This window comes from Tasmannia lanceolata, unplaced genomic scaffold, assembly GCF_043159265.1.
Source record: "Tasmannia lanceolata isolate RefF3 unplaced genomic scaffold, GAP_Taslan_0.1 ptg000016l, whole genome shotgun sequence".
Lineage (NCBI taxonomy): Eukaryota > Viridiplantae > Streptophyta > Magnoliopsida > Canellales > Winteraceae > Tasmannia > Tasmannia lanceolata.
This window is the reverse complement of record NW_027518693.1, coordinates 1531155-1557537: the sequence shown is the minus strand read 5'-3', so window position 1 is coordinate 1557537 and position 26383 is coordinate 1531155. Positions and strand designations below refer to the sequence as shown.

General features: G+C 40.4%; 2 protein-coding genes across 3 annotated transcripts; one reads left to right on the top strand and one right to left on the bottom strand.

Moving 5' to 3' along the window:
• Positions 1-25720, top strand: LOC143848564 (serine/threonine-protein kinase EDR1-like). Of its 2 annotated transcripts, XM_077357521.1 has the most exons (4): positions 1004-1651; positions 2836-3017; positions 25293-25339; positions 25446-25720. In XM_077357521.1, the coding sequence occupies exons 1-4, from the start codon at positions 1591-1593 to the stop codon at positions 25510-25512; spliced, it is 357 nt and encodes a 118-aa protein (XP_077213636.1). In that variant the 5' UTR covers positions 1004-1590; the 3' UTR covers positions 25513-25720. The 2 variants fall into 2 exon arrangements, 1 of the variants encoding a protein (XP_077213636.1); XR_013235414.1 differs by lacking the exons at positions 1004-1651; positions 25293-25339; positions 25446-25720 and adding an exon at positions 1-486 and having other exon boundaries at positions 2836-3345.
• LOC143848864 (uncharacterized) lies at positions 9492-10929 on the bottom strand. The gene has a single exon (XM_077357924.1). It carries the CDS (start codon positions 10824-10826, stop codon positions 9492-9494), a length of 1335 nt encoding a protein of 444 aa, XP_077214039.1. The 5' UTR covers positions 10827-10929.
• Positions 25721-26383: the final 663 nt, after the last annotated feature.

The following is a 26383-nucleotide window of genomic DNA, read 5'->3' as shown; positions in this document are numbered from 1 at the left end:
CGCCACCTCTAACCTTCCAAAATCTACGAACAATAGCCATCACAAACTGCCCCAGGTTAAAGGATGTCTTCTCGTGGAACATAGCACGAGGCCTCCGACAATTGGAATACCTCCATGTAGAGAAGTGTGAAGAAATAGAGGTGATAATAAGTGGAGAGGAAGAGGAGCAGGAATTGGGTGTGGTGGATAAAGAGACTCTGCTCCCTCGATTAGAGATTATACACTTAGACAAACTCCCAAAGCTTACAAGTCTCTGCTGCCATCTCAATAAAGGAGGAGGAGGGTCCCATGTATTTCTCGATCTTCCTTCCTTGATTTTTATTAGGGTATTGGGATGCCCGAATTTAAAGAGGTTTCCGGTAAGACCCCAGAATGCACCTAAACTTGAAATGATTCGTGGAAGAAAAGCATGGTTTGAAGGGTTGGAGTGGGAGGACGAAGGCGACATGTCACGCCTCCAACCTCTTTTTCAGCCATGGCTATGAGGTAAGTTTCATTTCATTTCGTATCTAATGTTGTGTTATGCCTTTTGTGTTTCCTTTAATTTGTTGTAGATCTAATAGTGTTCCAATACTGCCACAATCCTCATCTTTTAGAGAATGAAAAAGCTCCGTAATTATGATTATATTTATTATTCTTGTTGTATCATTATCTCTTAGTTCTTATTGTTCTTTTGCATTATGCATCCACTTCTCTACCCATTAAAGGATGCTTAAGTAATAAGAAATTTGGTATTCCATTTTGAAGCAGATTTTAGCTTTAAAGCACCACCCCTTATGTGTTTGATATTATGTTTGTTAGAAGCTTGACAGTTGCATCTGTTTACATTTAGGTATAGGCGGTCTTGGTTGTAGATAAGTTTATAATTATTGCATAGATAACTCTTTGATCACTTTCGCCCATAGACATAGGCACCATTGATCCACATAAATATTCGTCTTATAGTATGTGCTTGTTTGATTTTATTTTTTATTTTTTTTCTGTTTATTTTGGATTTCCACCTAACCGGCCAACCCTAGATCGTCCTTTTCACAACTATTAAGGGCCCGTTTGAATGCCGAGAGGATTTTGATTTGGATTTCTGACATTTGCAGCCCTTTTAGCATTGTAATTTGGATGGGATCAAATTCTTGGATTTCTAATTCACCATCTGACAGTGAAAAAAATCAGATTTCTAAGTTTGCTGTGGAAATAAGAAATTGGAAATCCACAGATGTGGCAGTTTCCTTCACCCTCTTTGCTCCTCAACCTCTCCCCTCCACTAGGAAGTACCCCCTTCTCTCTCTCTCTCTCTCTCTCTCTCTCTCTCTCTCTCTCTCAACATCAGCTGCCGGATCTATTCATTTTGCAGTCAAAACTTAATTCCAAATCCAAATACAGAGCATGAGGTATCCAAACGGGCCCAGTGCTGCTTGTCTTTCTTCACATGGTGCAATAAATTCCAGCTTTGAGAGTAATGAGCACCATTTCTGTTTTTCTTTTTTTCTATTTTGTTTTCTTGTCTTCCCTGTCTTCGTTTGGTGGGGTTTCCCCTAACTTTTCCTCTACCTCTTGAGCTTTGGAAGCTCTTCCCTTTGTCAAGGAGTCAGCATGATCAACATTATACTACTTTCCTTTTTCTTTAATCCCACCTTGAATTTCAAATATTTCTGTAAGTATACGTTCTGACCTGTATCTCTAAGGATTTTCCTATTTGGTGAAATATCACTTTTCATGAATTCTTTGGAGTAGATGCCTTTTCCTGTTTTTGTACAACCATTCAGAGCCATAATAAAGCCAATCTTATCGTATCATACTGCTGTCTCTTTTCCTGTTTTGTGAAACATTTCAGAACCTTCAAAAAAGTATTGTACCTCTGGCTCTTATCCTGCTTTGTGCAACATTTCAGGACCTTTTGAAAAGGCCTTGCCTCTCTTGCAATGATAATGTTTTTTTCAGAGTTTGACATTGATTTTCTGAGCTCCTCAAGCCTTCATCCATGTCCCACTTGGAATTTAGTGCATTTGTCAATCCAATCAAGAGCTTTTCCCCACAACCATCTACTTTGCAGCAGATCGTCATCTTTCCTTGGTATCGGAACACCAAAATCTCTACAGACCATGACAATTGTTCTGGGGAGATTTTAGTGTTCAATACCAAGGGTATATGGTTTTTGCTGTATTTGACAAAACTACATGTGAGAAACGTTATGAGAAAGAGATGGAAAAACAAAGAGAAAGGAAGCATGAGAGACATGTGCATGTTTCAAAGGGTTGTGACTTTTTCTGTAACCGGTAATTTGACTTTAGAAAAGCTCTAAGTAGGAAAGAAACTTTTCTTGGCACCATCCACATCATTTCAAGCTGAAGCCATTTGAAAAATCACTATGTTTAATCTGTTAATATTTTAATTGAATGTGTCATCTGGAGAATATGGCCTCTGTAATGAAGGGTCCAGATTACAGTAAAAACATATGGGTGCTCAGGATTTTCTATGATTTTATGTCAAGATTTCTGGTAGCATTATTCCCCTTCATGGTTAGTCTTTTAAACTTTTCTCTTCTCTTTGACGGGAACTACATGAATGTTTGCATTGAAATTGTCGTGTATTTCCAAGGAGTCTGGACCAGGGTGAATCTCGGATCTTTTTTAGATAATTTGGGTTTAGCTTTCATAATGAAACTTGATCTGGTATGGGTCCAATGCGACATTTATTTTTAGAAAATGCTCAAAGTTATTGTTCAAAAACTAGAGACTCAGCTCAACCTGGAAGTAGTCCGAGTCGAGTTAACTTGAAAGTGTTTAATGCATGCATTCATGTGAGATATTGTTTATCACTCGGGTTTTTGTGTTGCAGTTTATTCCGAAGGAGTTCGCAATGGACATTGGAAGGTCTTTTCCCATGACAAAATCTTGGCAACGGAAGAAAATAATCACCCATTTCAGGGGACAATATCTCATCGTAGGGCTCCCAGTGGCAATGTTGTTAACCCTTTTTTTCGGGAGGTTGGCGACACTTTTTGTTCGAATTTACAGATGGTAAATGCTCAACATTTTGGTATCTTCTTTGCCAACTTAATGGAGTAGGAAAACAAAAGACATCACAGTTGGTTTTTCGGGTGTTTTTGGATTCAATGCTCAAGTCTAGCGTTATTTTCTTACTTGTGTTATGTTTTTATGAAAGAATTGTAGGATGAACTAAACATTATGTTGGTCTGGATGGTCAAGGTTAAAACAATGTATGGGAATGCACATTTTGGACTAGTTTGTATTTGCAAATGGATTTCGGATGTAGTTGGTGTTGGAGACGTCTTGGGAGTAGTTGGGTGCAGAAACAATGCTAATTATGGGAAGTCTCTTCAAAGTTTAGTCAAACAATCTTGGAGTTAAGCCATGTTTCATGTGTTACTTTACTCAAGTAGATAATGTGGTCTGTTTGGTTTTTATAGATATCACCCATTTCTATCTGTAAATATGTAGATTTCACTGAAATTTGAAACTGTCCATTTCTGACTTAGTTACCCAATCTAAAGAGCTCTAATCCCCTTCAAAGACGAGCATTCAAAGTTTCCTCAATACAAAATCATTTTTTAATCTCTTAAAACATGCATTGTATATTTGCAGTGCATGAGGTTCCTTGTAGAAGGGTTAAAGTTTTACATGCGATTTTTTTAAGTTAGAAAAGATATTGGATTGTTTTTGTTCAATTAAAGCAGAAACTATATAAGTGGAGGGTTACATAGTGAAATGTATCATTTTGGGGGTTATTTGTGGACAACATCGTTATTTTATAGTTAGGAAAACATTTCAAAGTGTTTTCCCATTTCTTAAGTGCTCTTTTCATTTCTGCGACTGTATAGTGTCTGTAATCAATGCGTCATTGGTTGTATCTTAAGCTTCTTTTTCTGTAGAAGATTGGTGGTGCTTTGTTTGTCATTTGGCTTCTAAATCATCTCCTGTAGGGAAATAAAGGCCGATATGGCATCGTTTATGAGATTTTGATCTATCTTGTCAAAACAATTTTGGCTTTTTGTCTACCTCTCTCTCTAAAAAGGGGCTTCTTGTAAGGATTTCTTGGCTGGCCATCAAAAGCTAAAAAAGGGCTACTACCATTCCAGCATGTCTTACAGCAGGTTATACACACTCGCCTGGCTCAGAATTTCCAGTAAGCACATAAACCAGAGCTATATAAGATTAGATATTTCTTTAAAATTCAGAATGTTTGATACATATAGATTAGATATTTCTTTAAATTACAATGTACAGTTGAAAAGAATGCCCCTAATCTCAGCTTCATATGGAACAATCACCTTACTTTGATCAAAACAGTCCATCCTCATCATCAGAAATTGAAAATTGTCTTTGGGTTGACAGATATCCTACATCTTTCATAGGATCAACCAAGTTGGCTAGCAATTCATATATCTCTTCTGTATAGTCATGTGACTTGTCTTCAGCTACAAACCCATACCTTTCAGTCCTTACCTCAATCCAACTAATAGCTGGTTCTTTTCTTAAACCTCTCTCCTTCATAAGCCCCCTTACCCGCCGGACATCGTCCCATCTACCTGCCGAAGCATAAATGTTCGACAACATAACATATCTTGCAGCATTCCAAGGCTCCAAATCAAACAACAATTCAGCAACCTTCCTAGCAAGATCCAAGTTTCCATGGATCCTACAGGCACCCAAAAGTGAGCCCCACATTCCAACATTATCAGACCCTCCGGGCGCACTCTCTATCAACTCCATTGCTTCCTCGAGTCGATTTTTTCGCCCGAGAACATCAATTAGGAATCCATAATGCTCCGACCCTGGACATACCCCGTATTTCCTCTCCATTGAATCTAAGAACTGGCGTCCCTCAGACACAAGACCCGCATGACTACAAGCGGTTAGCACCCCAAGAAACGTTACATGATTTGGTATAACACCCGATTCGATCATTCTCTCGAAAATTAAGATCGACTCTTTCCCACGTCCATTTTGAGCAAATCCGGTTACTAGTGAATTCCAAGAGACAATGTCTCTTTCTCGCATTCCCTCAAACAATGCTGTAGCCGAATTCATGTCTCCACATTTGGCATACATATCAATCAAAGCATTGTGCATAAATACATTATCAAAATCCCATCCACCAGGACTTCTCAAAATGTGTCCATGGAGTTGTTTTCCACGTTCGATAAGAGGTAGATTTGCGCAAGCACTAAGAACACTGACAAATGTTAAAACACTTGGTGGGATTCCTTCTCCATGCATTTGGTTAAACACATCTATTGCCTTCTCTTCATGTCCATTTTTTTTTTTTGAAAGATAGCAGAAATATTATTAAAAAGAAGAGAGGGGACAAGATGTCCCAGTATAAAGGTGTTTTAAACTATACAGCAGATCAATGCAGGGTCATAGCCTCTGAAAATATTACAATGACAGACATTAAGATGACACCCTCTTTTGCCAGCGTGTCTGCCGAGGAGTTGGCAGTTCTCCTACGATGTGTGAGAGTGGGGCGAATGGCCCTTACAAGGTCCCGGATTTCATCAAGGATATTATGTAATCTCCATGGCCCTCCACCGTTATTGGTCGCCCATGCTAAGGCATTAGAGGAATCCCCCTCCACCATTAAAGGCCCAAAGTTATGAGAGAAGTACCATCTGAGTCTGAAAAGCAGACCCCTAGCCTCGGCTTCGTTCGAGTCGCAAATCCCTGCGGGTCCGGAATATGACATTATAGTTCTCCCAGATGAATCGCGAATCAAACCCCCAAAACCAGCAGGTCCAGGGTTGCCTTGGGAACTGCCGTCAAAATTAAGTTCTAGCCATCCCTCCCCCGGTGCAACCCATATCGGTGTTATCTCCCTCCGAGGTAGCCTTTCGTGTGCCATCACATGCCAGTTTTGCAATGCCAGACCAGTAGAGTATGGAATGCTTCTGTTCGCCTTTGCCCAGGAGATAAGGGCTAATCTGATTTCCAGAGTAATGAGCCTCCAATGCCTCGCCTTGTCATTGAAGATGCGGTTGTTCCGTTCCTTCCAAATGTACCAAGTAATGGCCATCGGAAGAGGTTTCCACAATGCTTCACCTATGCAATGTTGGAAGGCCCCTCCCCAATTAAGCAATACATCGGATATTCGCGCCTGCAAAACCCATTGAACTCCAAAAGCCTGGAAAATAGCATTCCATAATCTGGTTGAGAAAGAGCAGTGAATGAAGATATGATCGAGAGACGACTCCTCCATACCGCATAAGACACATCTACTAGCGAGATGAAAGGAACGTCTTTTCAACCGGTCACATGTATTGAGACACCTATGGGTGACCGACCAGGCGAAAGCCAATATCCTAGGCGGAATTGATTGCTGTCAAAAGGTGTTATACTGAGATTCAGCCCCTACCTCATTGTTCATTTGTTGTAGGAATGAACGAACCGTGAACTCACCTTCCGCTTCTGGCTGCCAGACAATTGAATCCTCAGAATTCCAGGATATGTAACAGCCCTCCAATAATTGGAGGAGGAAGGTGTAATTATTGATCTCCTCATCTTTCAGATTTCTCCGTAGCTTAACATCCCACACCAAGCTATCAGTCCCTGCCCTTCTATGGAAGTTGTCTTGCACAGATGCAAGGTTGTTAAGGGCCAACCTGAATAGGTCCGGGAATCTATCCATGAGCTTTTGTGTCCCAATCCAGAGATCTTGCCAGAATCGAACATTCGCGCCCTGACCCACCTTGAACCGAATGAGAGGCAGAAATTGGTTTTTCACAGAACAAATTGATTTCCAGACCCCCGATCCTTTGCCGCGCGATGGATCCCTACATATCCAGTCCCCCCATCCCTTACCGTACTTGCTCCCTATGATATTCCGCCACAACGCATCTTTTTCCGATCCGAAACGCCACAGCCATTTTCCCAACAGTGATTTATTTCTTAATCGCAGCTTCCCAATCCCAAGTCCACCGTTACGCTTTGATCTGCAACCTGTATCCCAATTGAGAAGATGTTTGAGTTTCTTGTCGCTTTCCACACCTTCCCACAAGAAATCCCTTTGCATTTTCTCGATTTTGCTGCAATTGAAGCCGGAATCTTGAATAACGACATATAGTAAACCGGTATGTTTGCCAAAGCAGCCTTAATCAAAGTAATCCTCCCGCCAAACGACAGATATTTCCTCTTCCACAATGCTAGTTTCTTTTCGATCCTCACCACCACCGGATCCCACTGTGATTTTGTCGAGATTCCGGATCCCAACGGCAGCCCCAGATGGGAAATTGGTAGTGAAGAAGCCGCACAACCCAGCTAATGTACTCTTGTACATGTTAATTTTCAAGCCTGTACAGATCTCAAACCATCTGAATATAAGTTTTATATTGGAGACCTGCATTGCGTTATTCCGGATGAAGACCAACGTGTCATCCGCAAATTGCAGATGAGATACACCCGGTGAGTTCTCAGCCACTTTTAGCCCCTCCACATACCTCTTTTCAACAGCCATTGCAAACAGGCTATTCAGAACTTCAGCCACAATGATAAACAAATATGGCGAGAGTGGATCCCCTTGTCGAATGCCCCTAGATGAATTGAAAAAACCTTCCGGCGATCCGTTGATAAGTAAGGAGAAGGTGGCCGAAGATATGCAAGCAGACATCCATTGCCTCCATTTTGAACCGAACCCCATACACTCCATGATATAATCAAGAACGCCCCAGTCCACATGGTCGTACGCCTTTTCAATATCCACCTTAAAGATAAGCCCGCTGCCTCCATCGCGCTTCGTTGAATCAAGGATTTCATTAGCTATAAGTACACCATCCAACATTTGCCTCTTAGTCACAAAGGCCCCTTGGAATCTTGATATAATCTCTCCCATCACCAGTTTAAGCCTTCCAGCCAACACTTTTGCAAGGATTTTGTAGACCCCATGCACCAAACTGATTGGTCGGTAATCTTTAATCTCTACGGCTCCATCAATTTTCGGGATAAGTGAAATAAAGGTTGTGTTGATGGCACGGTTCAAAATCCCTCTTTCATGGAACTCAGTGAAGAATGCCAGGATTTCCGTTTTGAAAGTTTCCCAATGTCGCTCATAAAAAGCCATAGGGAAGCCATCAGGTCCTGGCGCTTTGTCTTTCCTCATGGATTTCAACGCCGCTTCAATCTCGTCAGCAGAAAAAGGTCTTTCCAGCCATCTCCCCCGATCCCCAGATATCCTTTGAAAATTAAGACCTGCTAGCTTAGGGCGCCAACTAACCTGTGAGGAGTACAGATTTTGGTAGTAGTTCACTATGTGGCTTCGAATGGCCTCCTCCTCCTCCAGTAGGCTTCCGTTCACTGATATACAGTTAATTGCATTAACCCTCCTCCGCAAAGAGGCCATCCGGTGAAAGAACTTGGTGTTCTTATCCCCTTCCTTAAGCCAGGTGACTCTAGATTTCTGCCTCCAACTAATCTCCTCCCTGCGAATGATCTCCTCATACTCAGCCATCAACTCCACACGAGCCTGTCTGTCCTCCTCATCCAAGATTGCTTCAGACTCCTTATATTCCAGGTGGCCCACTTTAGACAACACCTCTCCCTTCCTGAAGTCTCTTTCCTCCCTAGCATGTTTCGCCCACTCTTTAATCTGTGTCTTGAGAACTTTTAATCTTTGACAAACACCAATACCTTTCCAACCTCCCTCCTGTACAGCGTTCCACCATTCCGGGATTTTGGAATTGACAGCCTCCACATCACATAAGCCCATGTCAAAACGAAAAGGTTTCGGTCTGCCATTAAACTCCGTCAATAAAATCATCACAGGATTGTGATCTGATATGGGCCTTGGAAGAGCTCGCTGACAGATCCGTGGGAACTCCTCATCCCATTCCTTAGATATCAAAATCCTGTCCAATCTGCTTAATACCAGCGACTCCTGGTTGTTAGTCCATGTGAACTTTGCACCTTCGAGAGGAAGATCCACCAGCTCGCTTTCTTGAATGAAGTTTGAGAGCCGCCTCATACTGGTTGTAATCGAGCCTCCCCTGCTTTTCTCCGAAGGGAATCTGACCGTATTAAAATCCCCGCCAATGAGCCATGCCCCCTGCCACTGCTCCCGGATACTCATAAGTTCCGGCCAAAGGAGCCTCCTTTCTCTTGCCCTAGATGGACCGTAAACCGTGGTCATCAGCCATTGACACCCCCTTGCCCTGCATCTGAACCTGATCGAAATGGAATGTTCATTGATAACAGAATCCAATCTATCGAAAATATTGTCCCTCCATATTATGATTATTCCTCCAGACGATCCCCTGGAATCCTTCGCCTCCCACCTTCGGTTTGATCTTCCCCAGATATCATCAATCAGCTGTTCAGTGACCCCTTCAATTTTGGATTCAATAATTGCTATAATGTCCGGTTTTCTAACAAGGCAGAGATCTTTGATGGCCAGTTTCTTTCTATCCGAACCCAGCCCTCTTATGTTCCAGAAAATAACCTTCATTTGTAACGTCAAGAAATTCCAGCACCCTCACCCCAAAGCCCTTATTGAAGGCGCCTTAGTTCCCTCGATCCTCGACCCTCTTTCATGGCAGATGCTTTATTCTTTCCTTCCCGATTATCAATCGCCTCTGCCATCTCCTTAATCTTGGAAACATTCTCTTCAAACAGGATTCCAAAATCACGACCCATGTTCAGCAGGGCATCAACATTGTCCGTATTGCTCGCTGACTCAGATGAGACCCCGTCCTCCACATCCTTTAAGCAATCAGTGATTTTGTTTAGTATCTCAATTTCCATAGAGTCCACACCCGCCGAGGACTCCTGAGAAACCTTCTCTGTCCCCGCTTCATCAACCGGAATCAAGGGGAAGTGATTCGTATCGCCACCCAACATGGTTTCATTCAGCGACCCCCCACAATTATCCCCCCTGATCTCCATTGGGTTCCCCTTGTCCACACTTTCCGTAGGACATGATGATAGACCAGCAAGGTGCTTTTCCGTACCATCATCTCCACAGATCTCGTCGCCCACCACACCCGAGAAACAGAGTGGTAATCGAGTAGGAGACGACAACACACCTTCATCTGTTTTGAGTTTCTCCCCAGGAATTTTCAATGTCATAAGAGCCTCCTCCCCAACCTGTGATTTGTTAGGATCCACCCTCATCAAAACATTCAGAGATCCCTCTCTATCCATTTCTTTGTCCAAAGAGGGCAGATTTCCATGCGGATTCAGTGATCCTATTGTCTGACCGGGCTGAGCCAAATCCGTCTCTTTCTCAGAAGCGCCCACCTTCGATTCAGTGTTTTTTTTTGAGATGGTCCTCTGTTTGTGAGCCACGTACTCCTGAAGAACCTCATCCTTATGATAAGATGATGATCCCCCATTTTTCCTCCAGCTACCTTTCTCTTCATGTCCATTTTGCGCGTACCTAGATACCAAAGCTGTCCAAGAGACAGAATTTCGAAAAGGCATTTGATCAAACACCCAACAAGCTTCTTCTAATCTGCAAGCCTGCATATAAGCAACTACCAACGAGGTCCACAACACAACGTCCCTCACAAGCATTTGATCAAAAACTCTGCGCGAGGAGTCTGCATCACCGCACTTCCCGTATGAATCCACCAACGCATTACACATTATAAGGTTTAGTTCCAAACCAGTTGCAATGACCACACCATGGACTTGCCTTAGCAATTTGGCTGCCGTAAGGCCGGCACAAGCACTCGAAATGCTGACAAGCGTGAACTTGTCGATGAGAGGATTTTCAGATTGTTTTTGCATCTTACGAAAGACACTGATCGCTTCTTGGTGATGCCCGTGACGGGTTAATCCCGAAATCATCGAATTATAGCTAACGAGATTTGGTTTGGACATTTTGTCGAACAGTTTGTGGGCGTCTTGGAAGAGTCCGATTGTAGCAAAGACTGAGATGATTGTGTTCCATGAGTGGGTGTTTTTAGTGGGTAGATCGCAAAAGGCTATGTGGGCACTTTCAATGGAGCTGCACTCGGCGTACATGTCTATAAGTCGATTTGCTAGGAAAATGTCGAGATTTAGAGAGGTTTTGAAGAGGAGGGAGTGAAGGAGTTTGCCGAGGTTGAGATGTTTGGTTGTTATGCATTTTTGTAGCAAAGAAGCGCAATAGTGATGAAAAGAGTCTAAGGTGCCTGTGGTATGCACCTTTGTAAACAACATCTAATCTATGATAAAAACCCAAGTAAAGGGTGACCTCATTTTTATACAATTCTTAACCAGAAAAATTTAGTGAGCAGTGGATTATCCAAACTATTAAATATACTGTTTCAAACATCATCTCCAAAGGATGATCCTAACCCTTTGATATGAAGTGGTTTCCATAGACTGTCATCCCTCAACAGTTAGTTAGGAGTGTTAGGATCATTCTATGAGGATGATTTTCAGGGCACGGCATATTTACGTTGAGACCAGTTAAATGAATGGTTTGGATCATCTAACCATGTAGGCCGCAACTTGGGTCAGACCGGTCGGTTTTCAAGCAACCTAAGAATTTACCTCAGGTCAGGTTGGGTCACTTCTTTTACGGGTAAACCTGAAATTCATAAACCCGAGATTTTATAAGGTGCCCCATTGCCCACGGCGGGGCATCCACCCTTGATATTTGATCTAACAGCAGCCCACTTTTTTCAACTTTTTTAAGGGGCTGTTGTTGGATCCAATATCAAGGGCAGATGCCCCGCTAGTGCAAGACACGATATAATTTCTCCTTAAGCCTGACTCTAAAAAGGGACCGTACAAATTGATTGACGCCATAGCATCACAAGTGACATGGGATTTCCCTTAAATATAGGGAAATTAAGGCCATGTCTGGATACCCACAAGATTTGGATTTCTCACATTTGCAGTTAAGATTTTGAACTGGATTAGATCCTTAGATTTCCAAATCAGCTACAACTGTGAAAAGAAATTATTTGGAAATCAATATCTATGGCAATTGCCTTCACCCTCGTTGCTCTTTGACGTTTTATTTTGTATCCAAAACTCAAATCCAAATCCAAATACAAAACCATGAGGTATCCAAATGTGGCCTACGGAAAATCATAAAAAAGTAAATCTTTTTTAACACATGGCACATTTTCATTGCAGGTCCCCTGCTAGGTGGTACTCTCGGTCTCCATATCATTTTCCTTGATTACAAACATAGATAATCATTATGACTATCGGTATAGATTGAAACACGTTTCCTCGTTTACCTTGCGGCTGTCTATATCATACGTTTATCAAATAATTTTTAACTAAATCTTTATTAAAATAAAATAGAAGAGAATGTTTATTACGAAAGAGTGATCCTCACTCATAGCTTTTGTCGATTTAAGCCTTAAAAGTCTATTTATAGTTAGAGGCTTCGGGAGCATTAGGAATGAGATTACCCTAATACCCTTGGACATGTGTCAATTTGTGGTTGGGCAAGGATTTGGCCTAGAACCTTCCAAATAGGATTGGATTACTTAATTATCCTTGGACAAGTGGCAGCCTATGATTAGGCCATCATTTAGTGGTACCTACAATTTTTTATAACATCCTTCTAGATTAACCATAATCGTTTCAATTCTCTATTGATTCGTTTCAATTCTCTATTGATGAAAGAAAAAAAAATCCCAAGAAAATTTTTGGTCAGAGATACTTTTCTTGCAATCCAAGTAGGGGTAAAAACTATTTCACTTTTAAACCAACCACGATAGAAAGTTTTACCTGAATTAACATCAGTGACAAAGGAAAGTGCAAAATTGAAGGCACACTTTCAAATTTCACCTGCCATTGGATCCAAATCACCTCTCTTCATTTATAAAGCATTGAAAAAAAAAGTGTAAAAGTCAAAGAATATTAAATGCATTTGCTAATGTTTGCTGATTCAATCCAATGGTGGCTTCCTTGAGGCTGATTTTTGCAAGGACACCCTACACTTTAGCATTCCCTCTCCTAAGTCCTAACAAAAGGGGTTAGCCAAAACTTGGTAAAAATAATTTTACAAGAAAAAAATCATGAAATAATTGTCATGGTTTTTTAAGCTGGAATTTACTTGGGAACTCGTGGGTGTGGTGTGGTGTGGCAACTTAAATTTTATTAAATGAGAACAAAAGTTAAAAGATGACACAAAACCTTGCCTCTAACCCACCATAATACAAGAGGCAAAAAGATAAAACCCCCTTTACCTTATGTTGCTTTGAAAGGAAGAAAAAAAAGGGCCAAGGAACCTTGAGGGAGGAGTTGTGACTGAGAAAGTAAACGCTTTAATTAAATGGTGTTAACGGTTTGGCCTATTGGCCTAACAATGGATGTGCCACAAATAAAATGCCTCCCCGAATAAACAATCCTAACACTCTGATTTGTGGAGATGACTTTTCTGTTGAGCTTTCGTTTCGGAAAACACTTCTAGAACGGAATTCCGTTTATAAAATAAAGTTGAAAGTGTTAGATGACCGACTATTCGTTCATTTTCATAGTGCTTTTGACATTCCGTGGGGATTCATGCTCACTTCTTTGTCTTCTCGTGCATGTGTCATAGCCATGGTTTTAAAATTGGGCCGAACCGAAATTTCAGATTTTAGTCAAGTCCGAAACCAAACTATACCAAAATTTGGGTCACCCGCGGGTTAGTTTTGACGGGTCACTAAAACTAAGACCCGTGCCCGCAAATTTGCGGGTGGGTCGGGTGACACGGGTCGCGTTTGCCAAGTCTACGGCGTAATAGCTCTTTAGAGACCTGTCCCATCCCACATAAAGCTCGGTCCCACCTAGTGCCATAGCTAGGCGGGCTCCAACTCAGGACCATAGCATCACCATTTTTATCTAGACTGCATTTCTTCCACGGGCGTAAAGCAAATTTCACTCCCATTTTTTAGTAGAAAAAAAGAGCTTATACCATTTTTTGAAAATAATAGAAATGATATGGGGTAAGCCCGTATTTCACTCCCATTTTTTTTTCAAAAAAGTACCTTACGGCTTGCACCATCCGTCCATTTGATGGGCGGCAACGTAAATACATTGTCCGCAAAAAATCATTTCCATAGGATGATCCCAACCAACCTATCTATAGAGGTTCTAATGATATGAAGTTCCTCTAATGATCATAGGGCTAGACCTATCTATAGAGGTTCTAATAACATGAATTTCCTCTAATGATCGTAGGGCTGGGATCATCCTATGGAAATGATTTTTTTTTGGCACACCATATTTACATTGTAGCACATCAAGTGGACGGTTTGGGTCATGCTAGACTGTAATCCGTACAGAACATTTTAAAAAATACTTGACTAGAGGGGATTAAACCATATAAAAACCTCCACTCCTAAAATCTTTTTATATTAAGGCAAAACCTAAGTTGAAAGCTTGTACAAATCGAGCGACCCCATTGTGATAAATGGAAAGCCTAGATAGGCCTTTAAAAAATCATGATTTATTTGCCATATGAGATCCAAATTTAGGCCTATTAGATGGTGGGTTCCGATCAATCAAAGATGAGACCACTTTGCCATAGGTTCTATTATGGCAAAGAAAAGGATATAATGAAAGAGTCGAAAAAGAAAGTATGCAATAATCATAATGTTTGTAAATTGCATGGTGGAGATAGACTCATCATTTAGCATAGCTTTTGAGACTTTTTCTTCTTTCTTTACAGCTGTCAAAGGTTCTATTATTGCCTCTCAATGTGATCTCTTGCAAGAAGAAAGACAACTCACGTACACAGGCATTTCTTCAGTTCCTTTGACTTCTCATCTACTCGCTATTCCTTCCACCGTTAGTTTCCTCTTTGAGATCCCTTGTTTTGTCCAACATCATGGGTGTCTTACCTGTTAGAAAATTGATGTGCAAATCTGTAATTTAGGATTCGAGAATACCTTATAACAAATTAACCTCACAACTTAAAGACACAGATCTATAATACTATTTTCTGCAATAATAATCTGTAAAGAAAAAGAGAAATTGTTAGATCACTTATCGAGTTGAGGCACGAAGAATCTTCGCTATCCTTAAGGCAAATATCGCCCCCACTATGACGAATCAACGGTGCAGATGGGCGTCTCGGCGTATGCCTCCATGATACAACAACTCTCGTTCCAGGGGTGTGCACTCACGCAGCCCGGATGCCTAAGAACTCACTTATATTTGCCAAAAGCCTTGAGCAGAAAACCAGAGAGAAAACCAGAGAAGAGAAAGAGCAGAAGAAGAATCCGTCAATGATATGTTTCTGTTTTCTCTAAAACCGATTATATAGAAAGGTAATCGACACGTTAGGGTGAAACGTCGCACTCTTTTAGTGCGTGAGAGACATTTTTCAAACGGTCACTAAACCACGATTAAGGAATCTCAAACGGTAAAAAAGAGTTAAAACAAAATAAATAAATTATTGACCGTTAAAAGGAAAAATAAATATTAGAAAAAGAAAAGCCTTAGGTCCACACGCGCGGCCGCCCGAGCCGCGCCGGGCCGGGCGGCGCGCGTGTGTGGTAAGATCAAAAACCCACCGGACCCAAGTGGGAGATCCGTGCGCGTAGGATCCCCATGACCTCGTGCTCATTCACAAGGCTAAGAGAGTGAAAGTATATATATGGTCACTCTCATCCTCTCACACTTCCCATCTAGGACTAAAGTTTTCTCATGACTTTAGGCTTTTTGGAGGGAAGCCCAAGCAATTTGAATGAGAAGCCCAAAAGCATACATACAATGACTAAAAACACCCCATTGTAAGTTTGAATTACAAAAAGACTTTTTTCACATAAAAAGTCAACATTACCTACACTCATCATAGAAGCGGTGAAGATTTCATTTGCTCCTCTTAAGAGCTGTGTTGATTATCTTGTTTACTATAAAAGGAGTGTTGAAAATCTTAAACTCAAAGCTGAAAATCTAAGGTTGAGGAGAGACACTGTGCAACGATTAGTGGACGCTGCTTATAAGAGGGGAGAAGAAATCACTGGTGAAGTGCAGTTATGGCTACAACAAGTAGATGACATTGAGCCAATCACGAAGAGATTGGATGAGGGGATGATGGAGAACAAGAGATGTTTCAAGGGATGGTGTCCCAATTTCAGCTCGCGCTATTCTCTTGGTAAAGAAGCAACGAAGAAGATGGTTGATGTTGATGGCCTACTAGCAAGAGGGAATTTCACTCATGTATCACCTCTCCTCCGTTGTCCAAGCTTTAACCCAGCAGGAGAATTTGAGCCTTTTGAATCCACAGAATCAGCTATGAAGCTGATCATCAAGGCATTAAAAGAGGAGAGAATCAACATCATCGGCGTATATGGAATGGGAGGTGTTGGCAAGACGACCCTAGTGGAACAAGTGGGAAAGCAAGCTAAAGATAAAAAGTTGTGTGATGAGGTTGTAAAGGTCACTGTTTCCCAAAACCAAGACTTGCAAAAGATCCAAGGTGAACTTGCTGAGAAATTAGGCATGGAATTGAAAGAAAATAATGAAGAAGGGCGGGCCGGCCGGCTGTTGGAGAGATTAAAGCAAGAAAAGAAGGTACTCATAATCTTGGACGATTTGTGGGATAGATTGGAGTTAACAAAGGTCGGAATCCCTTGTGGAGGTACACAAAAGGGCTGCCAAATTATAATGACAACACGGAGATTAGATGTCTGTTCCACGATGAATTGCCAGAAAAATATCGAAGTCAAAGTCTTATCTAAAAACGATTCATGGAAACTATTCAAAGAGAAAGCAGAAGTTGCTGAAACTGATGAATTGCAGAGTTTGGCAAGGGAAGTTGCCAAAGAGTGCAAGGGCTTGCCTTTAGCCATTGTCACAGTTGCAAGGGCACTAAAAGGCAAAGGCTCTTCGATTTGGGCTAATGCACTTGAAGAATTAAAGCAATCTTCTGCAAGAACACATAGAGGGTGTTGAAAAAGAGGTGTACTCTCGTCTCGAGCTGAGTTACAACTACATCGACAGTGAGGAAGCAAAGTTATGCTTCTTGTTTTGTTGCGTCTTTCCCTAAGATCACAACATTAAAGTGGGTCTATTGATGAGATACATGATGGGGGAGAGGGTTTTCAAGGGTGTCAACAATTTTGAGAAAGCGTGGAATAGAATACATACCTTGGTTGACAAACTTAAGGCTTCTTGTTTGTTGTTAGACGGTGACACCGAAGGTTGTGTAAAAATGCACGTTGTTGTTAGAGATGTGGCCATATTGATCGCATCAAGAAAAGAGCATGGGTTTCTAGTTAAAGTGGGAGTGGAATTGACAGAGTGGCCAGAGACTTTGGATGAATGTAAGAGGCTTTCACTTGTGCAAACTTCAATTGGTATGTTCCCTGAGCTGCCGAATTGCCCACGTCTCTCAACCTTATTGCTACAACAAATGAATGGTTGGGAAGAAATTCCAAATAATTTCATTGAAGGAATGAAAGCCCTTGTCGTCTTGGATCTAAGTGATACCAAGATTTCATCATTGCGCCCATCACTACGGTACTTAAAAAACCCTCAAGACACTAGGGTTAGATGAGTGCAAGTGTTTAGATGACATATCTCTACTCGGAGGTTTGGAGAAACTTGAAGTACTTAGCCTCAGACAAACTGCGATCAAAGAATTACCAATAGAAATGGGGCAATTATCCAATCTGAAGGTTTTGGACTTGACAGGGAGTGATTATCTTACAATGGTGGCACCGAATGTCATTTCAAACTTGTCTCAATTAGTAGAACTGTACATGGGAGATAGCTTCAATGAGTGGGAGGTAAGAGGCAGCAGCGGTGATGGAAGTAAAGCAAGCTTTGATGAGGTGGCATCTTTGGCTCGCTTGACCGTTCTATACATCCATGTTGAAGACGTGAATCGTTTATCTCTAGAAGTCCCAGGCCCTTGGGACAAACTAAAGAAATTCCGCATCTGCGTGGGGAAGGAAGGTACTCGTCTAGCGACTACGACTACGAGAAGTCTACATCCATCAGCATAATTTCATACCCTTTATCAAAGTGGGTTAGACTCTTATTAGAAAGAAGCGAACAAATTGAGTTGAATGGCGTCTCCGATTCCAATATTGTACACCTCCTGGATGATGAAGGTGTCAGTTTCAACGGCGTGAAGCACCTCAATCTCTATAGCTGTGACGAAATGGAACGTTTCATCAATACGGTGGAAGAATCTCATCGGGTTCCACCAAATGCCTTTAGGATATTGCAACGATTGGACCTCAGAAGCATGGAGAAGTTAGAGAAAATCTGTCACGGCCCGCTTCCTATAAGATTCTTTGGGAACCTGATAGAGCTCAACATTGACAGTTGCAGGAAATTAAAAAATATCCTATCATATGATCTGCTTGAAGGATTGAAAAGCTTGGAGAAACTCGAAGTAGAAAATTGTGAAGAGTTAGAGGAGGTATTTGAGTACGAAGAGGGGATGAGAGAAGAGATTCATGCTGCTATTACTACATCACCTCTCTCTGCATTGAAAGAAATGGAATTAGGATATCTGCCCAAACTGTCGTGTATATGGAAGGGGGCCATACCATCAACTGGGACATTCCACAACCTAACCCGGTTGACTGCCCTAGCTTGCGATGTCTATTCTCCCCTGTTCTCGCACAGTGCCTTCAACAAGTGGAGCTACTTTGTGTTGAAGGTTGCTTAAGATTGGAGAAAATAATCTGGGATGAGGAAGTGAATAAGACAAGACAGAATTTCTCCTCATTGCCGCCACCTCTAACCTTCCGAAATCTACGAACAATAACCATCCAAACCTGCCCCAGGTTAAAGGATGTCTTCTCGTGGAACATAGCACGTGGCCTCCAACAATTGGAATGCCTCCATGTATATGGGTGTGAAGAAATAGAGGTGATAATAAGTGGAGAGGAATTGGGTGTGGTGGATAAAGAGACTCTGCTCCCTCGATTAGAGACTTTATTCTTATTTGCACTCCCAAAGCTTACAAGTCTCTGCTGCCATCGCAATAAAGGAGGAGGGTCCAATGTATTTCTCCATTTCCCTTCCTTGATATCTATTTGGGTATCGTATTGCCCGAATGTAAAGAGGTTTCCGGTAAGACCCAACAACGCACCTAAACTTGAAGAGATTCAAGGACAAGAAGCATGGTTTCAAGGGTTGGAGTGGGAGGACGAAGTTGACATGTCACGCCTCCAACCTCTTTTTCATCCATTTCCAGAGTGATGGTAACTGCAGTTTTAGTAAGAGGTAAATTTCATTTCATTTCCTTTCTTATCTAATGAAGTATTATGCCTTTTGTGTTTCCTTTAATTTATTGTAGAGATAATAGCATTCCAAGTTACTACAACATGGATTCCACGATCCTTATCTTATAGAGCATGAAAAAACTCTGTTATTATGATTAAATTTATTATTATTGTTGTATCACTCTCTCTTAGTTCTTATTGTTCTTTTGCATTATGCATCCAGTTCTCTACCCATCAAAGGATGTTCAAAGTAATAAGAAATTTGGTATTCCATTTTGAAGCAGATTTTAGCTTAAAAGCACAACCCCTTACGTGTTTGATATTATGTTTGTTAGAAGCTTGACAATTGCATCTGTTTACATTTAGGTATAGGCAGTCTGCATGATGTTGATGCATAGGAAATGCTTATGTTATTGCTAACAAATCATTTTTTTCTCAAGGATCGGCTTTTGTTTTCAAGGTCCTTTTGGCTCAATAAGTAAATGCCCATGAAAATTAAGCCGACAATTTCAATCTAAATATGAGACAGACCAAGCCATCCCCAGCCAGATTGCATCCTTTTAATGCCACATTTTTCAAGCTGAAGTGGAGAGGATGATATCCTAAATAAGAAAAGTGATAAGACTCTCTGATGCTGTATTGTTTTTTTCTATATCAAATCCATTAACTCCCTGTTTGTTTTGGATTTTAAGAGAATTGATTTTGAGACCAAATCTGATTATTGGGCTAAAAATCAAATACAATTTTAAGTCCAATAATCTGTTTTGAACTCAAAATTAATTCTCAAAGTCCAAAACAAACAAGGCCTAAGTGTGTCATGCCCTCTAGTAAGGGAGATCAAAAGCTTGGATCTTGTAGAGTTGGTTTTGTAGTTTCAGTAATGCCTAAATTAACTTATCCCTTTCAAATCGAATCAACCCTCCCCCCCCCCCTCTCTCTTCGACCAAAGGAGAAGAAGTACAACAGATCATATTGAGTCTAGAACCTTTGCTTGAAAGTGGCAACCCTCATGTCTTTGATCAATAGTTCTTGGGATTTATAGGTAACAAGGCAAGAGTCACTGCTTGCTACGACAAGGATGTAGAAAAGCAGAACTTGTTTCATTTTTAAGTATATAATTATTAGTTATCTATCTTCAATAGTGTGGCAACATGGCATGAAGTTGATGACATTCTTGGAGTCTTTGGTCATCCGGCTTTTTATTAACTCAAACAACATTCAGAAAAAAAATTAGTGTGACAATGGAGTCTTCTTTTTAAGTCATAAAAAATGCTTAAATGACACTGGTTGTAAGCTCCTTCCTAGCATTCACCTTTTGGGTTGCCACTTGTGCCATATATGTAAGTGATCAGATCTGGTGATCTGACCTGTGACCTGCGACTGCAGGTCCGGCCAAATGCATTTGAGACTACCTTGATCAGATGATCTTAGGCTATTGATCAATCGAGCATCATTTAGATATCTTCCCTAAATCGTTCATTTTCTTTGTAGGCCTTTTATCTTAAGCATGTGATGTTTGTTCTGCATGGGACCAAGACATGTGGATTGCCTCGTGCTGTTATACAATACTAGGTGTGAACTCGGGTCGATTTTGGGAATTCAGGTTCAGCTCTTATGATAAAATCAGGTCTAGTTTGGGTTGATTCCAATTCAATTTTTAGCAAAAACTCAACCCGACCCGACCCAAGTCGCACCCCTATACAATCCCAACAGTTCGATTTCACGCACATGTCCCCATGAGGCACCCAAAAATTTATTTTTTGCTCTGATCTCTGATTCAGTACTCACACGCAGAAGCATTGTTCAAGTAATGCTTGGAAATTGTGTCCAGATGTGTCAGCCCGATCCACATTGGCTAACCAATGCATGAGTACCGATAAGAAGTGTTAACCCAAAATCTGAATTGTAGCTGTCCTCTCGGTTGTTGATAGCTCTTTGCTTTTAACAATGACTACAATTGCTTTATTCTCAAGTTGAGAGGGCTGTCCTGGTAAAAGTCCAATTTAGAAAACAATTCCACAATTACACTAAGCAGATTATGTCACAACTGTCCACGCAAATGACTTAACCATTTGGTCAATTACTAGTCTGGAATCAAATGCACATATCTGAACTTCTGCTCTAATAAGGCCGTCTTATTGGTCAGAAAGTCCTATCCAAAATTTGAAGTCCAAACTTCCTGTGACATAAGGTGACTGTTAAATTCTGTTAGGACTCAAGTCTCCCTCAAAGAAAAAACAAGAAAATGCAATTGTGACCTCAAATACATGGGCAGCATGGGAGGTATATTTGGGGGACTGGTTCTATGTTGAAACCGCATGCACATTGTAGATTTTGGACCATGGAATTCTGTCATATTTCTTCATATCCTCCCTGAACCTATCAGGTATATGAGTGGAGAAACTCATAGGTGAATAGAATAGAGGATTTAGTGTGGATTGATTCTGATGTAGATAAATTTGAGCAGAAACTTGTTTATTTTGATGAATCCTGTGAACAGTTAGAGCTCAAAACTCCTCAGGGAATTAGAAAAATTTCTGTAAATAGATAGGTTGTTAGCAAGTTGAAATTTTAGCACAAAATTACAAGAACACTATCAAGGGATTACAATTAACCAAACAATTATGATATAGAGGAAATGACAGGCTACAAGACAGGGTTCATGAATTCAAGGAATTGGATTAGAACCCCAAAAAATACAGTCAAGATTGAAGTTTCTGTTATGTTCACTGTGCAATCGGACAGAAATTGTTTGATATAGTGTATGTAAAGAACTAGTTCAACCAGAACTTGAAGTGAAGAGAGTTGAGCTAATTCAAGAAATTAACATGAATTCCAATTATGAGATTACAAGTTTGGCAGAAAAAAATCTGGATGGAAAGCAGAAATTTGCAATTAAACTGTATAACGATGAAGAAAAAAGAAATGATAAAAGATTAGTAGAAAAATATTCCATACAATTATTCAAGATCGGCGACAGAGATTTAACTCAATGAAGTCTAACAGAACTCAAGTGTTATTTCTACTCAGGAAGTTCAAGCTCTTGAATCTTGAACCAAGAATAGTGAAATGACAAGATTAACCGATCTCTGGGTCGTAACAACAAGGATCACGAAATTTACATGATCCGAGGTTCTAGGTTTTCACAATTGTGATTGAACTTTGGATCTAGAATTTTAAGTGCATTGATCTTTAATTGCCTCTTTTGATACGGTTACTACACAGTAATCCTTTCTGGACTTTTAAAATCTGATTGTTTTGAAATGAAAAAAAAATGGAGGAATAATAGCTAAAGGTACACTCGTGAGTTAGCCAACATAGCACATGTTAAAATCGTATTGAATGCCAGTTAGAGAGGACTGGAATGAAGATCAGAATGAAAACAAGTTCATTATTTCAATGAGAGGAAAGATCATGGAATTGTTAGAGCTGGAGTGAAGATTATTTTGAACTAGTTTAAAATCCTTACTGCTTGTATGTTGTTACATGGATTAACACTAGTTCTTTTCCTAGCAAGCAATATTAAGATAAAGACTTGAATTCAGTCCAGGAAGGATGAACAGGCATCAGAGAAACAAATTTGTTTCTGTTACAGTAAGATCTGAACTGTAACACTCACGCATTGTTTCTCGATGCAACTTTCAAATACAGATCTAAGGGTTTCCAATAGAAAAACAGGCCACACTTTGACATAACCTTTAAGAGCCAGCAGAGTACGTAAACAACCTAACTAATGCAAAATTCTTATGTTGCGACCAGTCCTCAACAGCCTGCAAACGGAATTCATCAAAACTAAGAAAAATTAGTATGGAAAAGAAAAAACAACAGAAAAATGTTCTTGCTATATTCTATTTATAGGGAGTGAAGGAAGATCCTAGAGTTGGGCCACTTGCAAGCCAGCTCAAGGCCAGCTGGACCTTGCTGATGTGGCAAGGTTTGTTAGCAAGAAACTTCACTTGGGGTAGTTATTTACAAGTTGTTTTGGTAGTTCTTGGAATATCCCACATCGAAAAGGGAGAGAAAGTTCCTGGGCTATATATGTGAACTCTCTTCCCTGTGTAGACGTGTTTTTAGTATCTCCAAGGGGCGTGCCCTGTGGAATGGGTCGGGCACAGTTAGAGCTGCTGGAAAACAAAACCGGCGAGGGTGGGAAGACCCAAAACCGGACAATATTTACACAGTGGGGTCGGGGCTTGACAGCTATGCAAGTAGTGCTAATGTGGCACTAGATTGTTGTAACAAACTCCACATGGGCAGCTACAATATGGCTGGACTTTTGCTTACTTGGCGGGTGATGTGGCAGCAACTTGCAAAGACTCCCTCATTCTCCAATTGATCATCCAGCACCATAGGGGCTTTTTAAACAATCACCAATTGGCCAGCCTCTATCCATCCTTCATCTACATCACCAAACTCCCATGCCGTGCTCACTTACCCCTTATTAAGTGATACACTAATGCTCATGGGGCTGCTACATACACAACACAGTTTCTCTTCACAGGGGACTTTCTATTTTCTTTTACAAAACACCATAGCCATAGGCAAGAACAATTCCTTCTCCACCCCTCGATCGACATAGTTAGCTTGGACGGCGCATGATGATCTCTATTGATGGTGCGGATTAGACTGGCCAAATCCTACCTACATCACCCTCCCCCCCGGGCGAGGAGTTAAAGGTTTCAAGTCCCTTCCAGTCATAAAAATAGAAGTAAATATGTCCGCTGTACAGAGCCACCTGTATTTATTAAGTTGTGTTGTTGTCTTAGAGAAATAGATCTATTACAAGACACATTAAAAATGTCTGTAGAAGAACAAGTTGCTATATTCATTTTAATCCTTTCTCAAATTCAATCTTACTGTACATTTCTCAAATTCAATTTTGCTCAACTCTGCATGTTAGAGTATTCATTACTCGGTTAATGAATCTGCACCTTAGAGATGTGGGATTACTTGAAAAGGATCTACTCACTGGGCAAATCTTGCTTGAGTTTTATCGACTTGAACAAGTACTGACGTAGATGACTGAAGGTGATATGCCAATCCAACTTTTACCAGTGATTTTAACTGTTATATGGAATGAATTTTCAATAATGGATATTGTGTTTCCAAAAGATGTTGATGACACCCATTTGATTTTGGTGAAGTTTAAGAAACCAAGACTTTAATGACTCTTCTTCCACAAAGAAAGCTAGAGTTGTTGTTGCCCTTGTCTTTAATGCTGTAACTCAGATTGGATTTGACAGTAAGTATGCAGAATGGGACTTGCCCTTTTGATCTTGTAGGAACGGTTTGCTATTGTTGAATTGTCAAATTATGATTTGTTGGAGGAAAATGTTCCCGGTGAGTTTATCGTTAACACTCCGCACTTGCTGTTGCATCATTGCTCGTAATGTGCTGCTTCAGTTGCTTGATGTGGTGTTAGCAATTTGGTTGCTAGTGTTACAGATTTAAAAGCCTTTTTTTCTTATGAACTCATGTTGTCTGTTTATGATTTGCTGTCTTTTAGATCAGTAGACATTCGAGAATATAACCAATTTTTTTTATAATGAAATGCTTTGGTCATCTTGTGGTGCAGTGATCCTCTTCATGTGATCAATTCTATGTATGAATATATTGGCTCCAAAGAAATAGGACTATTGTGATATTTCTGTTACTCTGTTTCACCTTGATCAAAGTAAATAGTGCTGGTTGTTGCAGATGTGATAATGGGAGATCTAGTCGAAGGTTAAATCTCATTATTCTCAAGCATATAGTTACATTGAGTCATATTTGATTGTCTAGTGGTGCAGGTGGTCCTCAGAACGTGGTCAACTTCTCTATATGAATATGTTGGGTCCAAAGAAATTATCCAAAATCGGATACTTTTTTGTTTCAAAACCAAAACAAATTATGTTTTGCTAAACAATTCACATATTTTACAGATTTTCGCTTACATATAAAGGTTAATCTTCTATAGTCTATTGAGTCAATTTCCAGTCTAGGAACAACTTTTTCAAAGGTAGGATTTCACTGTTAGGTAGTAATATTATGTATTCAGGATAAGGCAATTTCTTATCTTTCTTTAAAATTAGTCTAAGACATCTGAATTTTGCTTTAATGAAGGTATCTTTCTTTTGTTATTTTTCAATTGTAATATCAAAATTAAGTGTTTTCCATTTAATTGCAGCCAGAATGGATGGCACCAGAAGTGTTAAGAAATGAAACATCCACTGAGTAAGTACTAGCTGTGTTTCTTTTACGAACCATTGATAAGGAGCTCCCTTTCATTCCTTTTATTTTGTCTGTAATTGATATTGAAGAGGACACTAATTTCTTGCAGATTTATGGTCTACAGCTTTGGCGTGATACTATGGGTGCTGGCTAGCTTGTGTATGCCATGGAGTTGACATTTTGACATACCACAACAACTTTTGGTGGATTACCAACTCATCCTACCATTTAATCGTTGATGAATTTTAGCATTCTGTTGCATAGAGCTGTTCTGTTATTTGCTATTTTACTGGATTAAAACTCCATAGATCATGTGTCTAAAGTGACTTCTCATGCCATGTATACATCTGATTTGTGCTTATAACTATTATGGTTCCTTTAATATTTACAGATCAGATCCAATAATTATATGGTGCACATTATTTGGGTGATCCAAACCATTTATCTTCTGGGCCTGACGTAGATAGGGTGTGCCCTGAAAATGTTCTCCACATATGATCCTAACCCTTCGATGCATGGAGGTTTACATACTGTGGCGCCCATTTTAAACCTCGACGGATAGTAGAGTTAGGATCATCCTATGAATAAGACTTTATAGGCACACCCAATCTACGTCAGGGACCAACAAATGAATAGTTTGGATCACCCATATAATGTGGGCCCCACTGTTTTTTTGGGCTGAATGTAAGCTGGGATAGAACCTCCGACCTCAAGGTTGAAGACCAAAGCTTTGACCATTGGAGATAGGAGCTCAATCCCAAATTATTTCTGGATTTGTTGTAATCATGGTTTTGTATCTTTTGTAGAGTTTTTGTATGGTGTGACCATATAGTCCAATATTTTTCAAAAAGTACGCCCCACACCATAGATGATCCAAACCGTCCATTTGATGGGCCACAACGAAAATACGTTGTGCTTTAAAAATCATTTCCATAGGATGATCCCAGCCCTCCAATCTATGTAAGTTGTAATAGTTTATGTGTTATGATGAAACTTCTATATTGAATTAGGATTGGTATATTCTATAAGGCTACGTTCGGATACCAA